This window comes from Salvelinus fontinalis, chromosome 12, assembly GCF_029448725.1.
Source record: "Salvelinus fontinalis isolate EN_2023a chromosome 12, ASM2944872v1, whole genome shotgun sequence".
NCBI lineage: Eukaryota > Metazoa > Chordata > Actinopteri > Salmoniformes > Salmonidae > Salvelinus > Salvelinus fontinalis.
Window position 1 is genome coordinate 54,342,123 of NC_074676.1, and position 6,280 is coordinate 54,348,402.

Here is a 6,280-nt window from a genome sequence, read left to right on the forward strand (position 1 = left end):
CTCGTGCTGCCTTGTCTCCTCTCACTCACACTGTGTTGCCTCGTCTCCTCTCACTCATACTCGTGCTGCCTTGTCTCCTCTCACTCACACTCAGTGTTGCCTTGTCTCCTCTCACTCACACTGTGTTGCCTCGTCTCCTCTCACTCATACTCGTGCTGCCTTGTCTCCTCTCACTCACACTCAGTGTTGCCTCGTCTCCTCTCACTCACACTCGTGTTGCCTCGTCTCCCCTCACTCACACTGTGTTGCCTTGTCTCCTCTCACTCACACTCGTGCTGCCTTGTCTCCTCTCACTCACACTCAGTGTTGCCTTGTCTCCTCTCACTCACACTCAGTGTTGCCTTGTCTCCTCTCACTCACACTCGTGCTGCCTCGTCTCCTCTCACTCACACTCGTGCTGCCTCGTCTCCTCTCACTCGTGCTGCCTCGTCTCCTCTCACTCACACTCGTGCTGCCTCGTTTCCTCTCACTCGTGCTGCCTCGTCTCCTCTCACTCTCACTCGTGCTGCCTCGTCTCCTCTCACTCTCACTCGTGCTGCCTCGTCTCCTCTCACTCACACTCGTGCTGCCTTGTCTCCTCTCACTCACACTGTGTTGCCTCGTCTCCTCTCACTCATACTCGTGCTGCCTTGTCTCCTCTCACTCACACTCAGTGTTGCCTTGTCTCCTCTCACTCACACTCAGTGTTGCCTTGTCTCCTCTCACTCACACTCGTGCTGCCTCGTCTCCTCTCACTCACACTCGTGCTGCCTCGTCTCCTCTCACTCGTGCTGCCTCGTCTCCTCTCACTCACACTCGTGCTGCCTCGTCTCCTCTCACTCGTGCTGCCTCGTCTCCTCTCACTCTCACTCGTGCTGCCTCGTCTCCTCTCACTCACACTCGTGCTGCCTTGTCTCCTCTCACTCACACTGTGTTGCCTCGTCTCCTCTCACTCATACTCGTGCTGCCTTGTCTCCTCTCACTCACACTCAGTGTTGCCTTGTCTCCTCTCACTCACACTGTGTTGCCTCGTCTCCTCTCACTCATACTCGTGCTGCCTTGTCTCCTCTCACTCACACTCAGTGTTGCCTTGTCTCCTCTCACTCACACTCGTGCTGCCTCGTCTCCTCTCACTCACACTCAGTGTTGCCAACTTAGCGACTTTTAGGACAGCCAATAGCTACTTTCCTTACTGAGGAGTTGGCAACACTGCTCACACTCTGCTACCTCCTGCAGCACTCAGTCTCAACACACACCTCTCACTCAGCAACAGCCTCCTAAAATAATGTTGTGTTTACCTGCAAGTTTTTCTTTATTTCTATTAGCGTCCCTACAGTCCTATCACCGGCGTTGTTGCCTTTATAAATCGTCCACGTTGGACCCATATGATTGACAGCTAAACAGACACGGCATGAAAACAGATGACGTAGCTAGATATTAGCCTGGTCACGGGGCGTTTTCGAATTAAAAGCCTCCTGCATTCCTCCCTTCAGGTAGCGTAATGATTGAGCTGATATAGGTGTAAGCACATAACTTTCCCCTATCCATCAACCAACAGGTGCATCCCATATCGGAAATGGTATCATTGTAAATGAATTGATACAGATATTGATTTGCTATCCTCTCCCTGTCTTTGTAGATGTGTAGGCCTACATGTTGAATAGACTTTTGATGAGATATCAACGTGCCATTATGTGACTGATACGTACCTGCCGGTTAGTCTTTTCACCGATATTCTTTAAATCATCCAGAATAAAACTCTTTACCTGCATTGTCGACGACAACCTATGGAGGGCGCTATATGCAGTGATAACAACGTAGCAATTGTGTTGCTAGATTTAGAAACTTTTCAGACTACCCTGGCGACTTTTATTTTCAAACAGCACCTAGCAACAAATGTAGCTACTTTTAAAAATGTATTTGGAACTTTTAGCAACTTTTGAAAATTGACTCAAACACTAAAATGCACGCATTTTCACTCTAAATGACACAAAAACACTTTTCTGTCACAACACACGTGCCTGGCTGCAAAGGTGCATTGTGAGTGACAGCAGCAATTTCAGCAAATTGCAAATCATTGTTGGCTGACTGCAGCAGCAGTAGAACGGGTTCGACGAGACAAACCCAATGAATATAGTTGGTCACGAATGTTTGATCTTGAACAGAACTTACAACATCCAATCAACATGTCTACAATTAAAATTGTACAGAAAAGAGGGGAAAGTCTGTACCTGAACAAATGTCAAATCATATTTTTTTGCCAGTCAATTTGAGTAACGTTATTGTATATTATACGTAATGACGCAGTTTTACGTTATCACGCAATGACATCACAACGTCATTTAGAAACTTTTAGCAACAAATCAATCTGCGTCTAACAATTTATCCTGAAAATGAGTTGGCAACACTGACTATATATATATATGTAAAGTGTGCTTTGGACTTGCCTCGCCTAGTCACAAATTGAAGGCCACCATTTGTGTCACTTATGGGAAAATGTGTGATCAATGATGACTTCAGAAATTAGAGAGACTTCGCCACCAATTGCTGCTGGTGTATGGATAGCTGTCATATCAAGTTTCATCAATGGATCGACGTTTGTGCTTCAAAAAAAGGGAATATTACGATCCCGTAAAAGAGGTAGAGTGTTGGGGGGGGGGGGGAAATCCCAAAGTATAATCATGTTTGTAGGGTCATTTGTTGGCTACAATGTTGTAAGATCCTCAGACACAGTAAATACATAATCTCTTAAAACAACTGTATTCGGTTCCTTGTGACTGTTTCGCGATTTTTCTGCCCAAAAAAAAATGAATGCTGCTTTCGTGGCAAAATTAGAATTGGACATTGGAAATCAGAGGGTGACTACTGTACTGTTAATAACACAAACACTGCATGTATTTCATTATTTTGTTAGGTGGGTCCTATCTAAAAGATGGCGTATGGTGGAGCGGTACACTCTCCAGTAAGTAGCCGAGCTAACAGTGCCACCTGCCATTTATTAGCTGTAGTACATCCTCATGGATAATTCTGTCACACACCGTATTTAACCTAATAATAAAGACATTTTACTACTACATTAACTATCACTACTCACCGATTGCGTTTATTTCGATTGATCATATCTCATGAATTCCATTGACCTCTGAACTCTTCCGAACAAGTGATTGTGGGACAGATTGGGAACTTCCTGGCCTATAACGCAGCCCCTGCTGTGGTGGTCACACCTTTAGGTGCCCTGGGGGTGCTGTTTGGGTGAGTTATTGTTTGGCATGTTATCATTCAATGTGTGACTACTATTGTCTTTTGTTTTCTAGTGGGAGTGTTTACAGTGATGTTTGTTACAGTACAGGAGTGTTTACAGTGATGTTTGTTACAGTACAGGAGTGTTTACAGTGATGTTTGTTACAGTACAGGAGTGTTTACAGTGATGTTTGTTACAGTACAGGAGTGTTTACAGTGATGTTTGTTACAGTACAGGAGTGTTTACAGTGATGTTTGTTACAGTACAGGAGTGTTTACAGTGATGTTTGTTACAGTACAGGAGTGTTTACAGTGATGTTTGTTACAGTACAGGAGTGTTTACAGTGATGTTTGTTACAGTACAGGAGTGTTTACAGTGATGTTTGTTACAGTACAGGAGTGTTTACAGTGATGTTTGCTACAGTACAGGAGTGTTTACAGTGATGTTTGTTACAGTACAGGAGTGTTTACAGTGATGTGATCTTTGCCTAGCTAGCTAACTGCATGCCTCTCTGTTTTGATCACTAAAATGGTTGCTTTGTGATCCAGGGCTGTTCTGGCCTCCTATATCCTCCAGGAACAGCTGAATGTCCTGGGGAAGCTGGGCTGTGTGTTGTGTTGCTGTGGTTCTGTCGTGCTCATCATTCACTCCCCTAAATCAGAGAGCGTCACCTCTAGTCTGGAGCTGGAAGACAGGCTTGCTGATCCAGGTGGGTGGGACCTGGTATTACATCCCAGATGGCTCCCTATTCCCTATATAGTGCACTACTTCAGACCAGAGCCCTATTCCCTATATAGTACACTACTTTAGACCAGAGCCCTATTCCCTATATAGTACACTACTTTAGACCAGAGCCCTACTCCCTATTATAGTGCGCTACTTTAGACCAGAGCCCATAGGACCGATAGGGTGCTATTTTGGGACACATCCATTCACTGCTCTTAAATGATCAGATAGGTCCATTTCACATAGTTTCCATGGTATTTGTGTTACAGTGCATTTAACAGTCCTCGTCAAGAAATCCTTATTAATGTTGTTGAAGAGGGGCTCTTTATCGGCTTGAATGACAATGGCAGTTGTAGATTTCCGCCTAAATAGACAAACCCAAAAGTAAATATTTTTCATGAGATGGCCGTAAACAATAACTAATAATGCGGCATTGTTCTAGAAAAGTCTGGGACCTTTCTGTTAAAAATAGTTATACATTGCTGAGGTGTACTCCCTTTTTGAGGACTACTACCAAATATTATTAAAAATCATACATCATTTTTTCCCATGTTCAACAAGAGTGGGGGAAATATGGCTTGAAATTATTAAAATGCTTAGTAAGTATAATAACGATTAAAAATGACTTACTATAAGATTTCACCTTTCTTATAACTGTAAAATAAATATGATCATTCTTAAGTGACAGCACGGAATTGGCACCGTTTCACCGATGACAGAGAATGTTCTGCCCTGTGTCCTATTGCGATGCCCAGACACCATTCTGCATCAAATCAAATCAAATCAAATTGTATTAGTCACATACACACCTTGCGAGGGTTAACACGTTTAAATGTTTAAACGAAACCACCCAGACACCATTCTGCATCACTCTGTTACCAAGACAAAGTGGTCTTGTTCCAATTCTACAAAATTATTTTATATTTTTTCATTGTTGAGAGCTCCGAATCCGTCTGAGAGAAATCATTGGGAGATGTTCTCCCCTTTCACATTGCAAATGGGGCTCCGAGGTTCACAGCCAGAGGATATTCAATCCTTTTTTTGGATGGGCCAGGACAAGGGACATGTCTGAGCCTGAACCGGGAGACTCAGCTCCTCGCAGGCAGCGCCTAAACCGGGAGACTCAGCTCCTTGCAGGCAGCGCCTAAACCGGGAGACTCAGCTCCTCGCAGGCAGCGCCTAAACCGGGAGACTCAGCTCCTCGCAGGCAGCGCCTAAACCGGGAGACTCAGCTCCTCGCAGGCAGCGCCTAAACCGGGAGACTCAGCTCCTCGCAGGCAGCGCCTAAACCGGGAGACTCAGCTCTTTTGCTGTGTGGGCCAACCACTTTGTACATTTCCGTGTACAAAGCACTCTGTGAACGGTGCAAAGTCAATTGCTGTGACCTCAATTGACGTTGCACCGTTCACAGAGTGCTTTGTGCACGGGAATGTTAGTTGGAACCGGCCCAGACCTGCTCAAAGTCCTCTAAATAAAGACTTTACATCAAAGTTCAATTGAGAGTAATTCTGAGGTGTGTCTGAATGTTTTCTCTCCGTGCAGTGTTCGTCACCTATTCCTTGTTGGTGGTCCTACTACTGTTTGTGCTGATCGTGTGGGTGGCCCCAGCGCACGGCACGTCCGACATCATGGTGTACGTATCCATCTGCTCCCTCCTGGGGAGTTTCACAGTCACCAGCAGTAAGGGTCTGGGCCTGGCCGCCCAGGATGCCTTCAGCGGGGGGCCTTCCAGCAGCCGAGCCCTAGGTCTCTTCCTGGGTCTACTGGGAACCCTGTCCGTCAGCATCCTCGTCCAGTTCACCTTCATCAACAAGGCTCTGGAGCACTACAGCTCTAACATGTTTGAAGCCATTTACTACGTGACTTTCACATCTACGGTCCTCACAGCTTCGGCCATCTTGTTCAGAGAGTGGACCGCGGTGGGTTTAGTAGACTGCCTGGGCATGTTGTGTGGGCTGACCACGGTGGCTGTAGGGGTCCTGCTGCTTCGCTTCTCCTCAGAGGCCTCACTCACCTGGAAGCAAGCTGCTAAAGGACCAGATAAAATTGATTAATCAGAGGCTTGTCAGTCTCAGGGAGATTAATGCTGTGTTTATTGGTTAATTTGGGGCCACATTTTTTTTAAATCTTGAATAACATATATAATTGTATTGTGAATTGCATCTAATAAAATACTTGAATGTAAGTGTAAGAATCTTACTGTAGATTTGCGAGCAACATATCTGTTGTGCAATATTTTGTTGCTTGCCATTCTCAAGGGCTCAATGATCGGCATATGAAGTAATGTCCTGTTGTGTTCAAACACATAAAGTAGCATTGTTGCTGTTGAATGTG

General features: G+C 45.2%; 1 protein-coding gene across 1 annotated transcript; it reads left to right on the top strand.

Annotated features, from left to right (window-relative positions):
- Positions 1–2,303: 2,303 nt before the first annotated feature.
- On the top strand, positions 2,304–6,066 carry nipa1 (NIPA magnesium transporter 1). Its single transcript, XM_055941109.1, has 5 exons — positions 2,304–2,619; positions 2,894–2,941; positions 3,141–3,231; positions 3,769–3,929; positions 5,489–6,066. The coding sequence occupies exons 1-5, from the start codon at positions 2,487–2,489 to the stop codon at positions 5,998–6,000; spliced, it is 945 nt and encodes a 314-aa protein (XP_055797084.1). The 5' UTR covers positions 2,304–2,486; the 3' UTR covers positions 6,001–6,066.
- Positions 6,067–6,280: the final 214 nt, after the last annotated feature.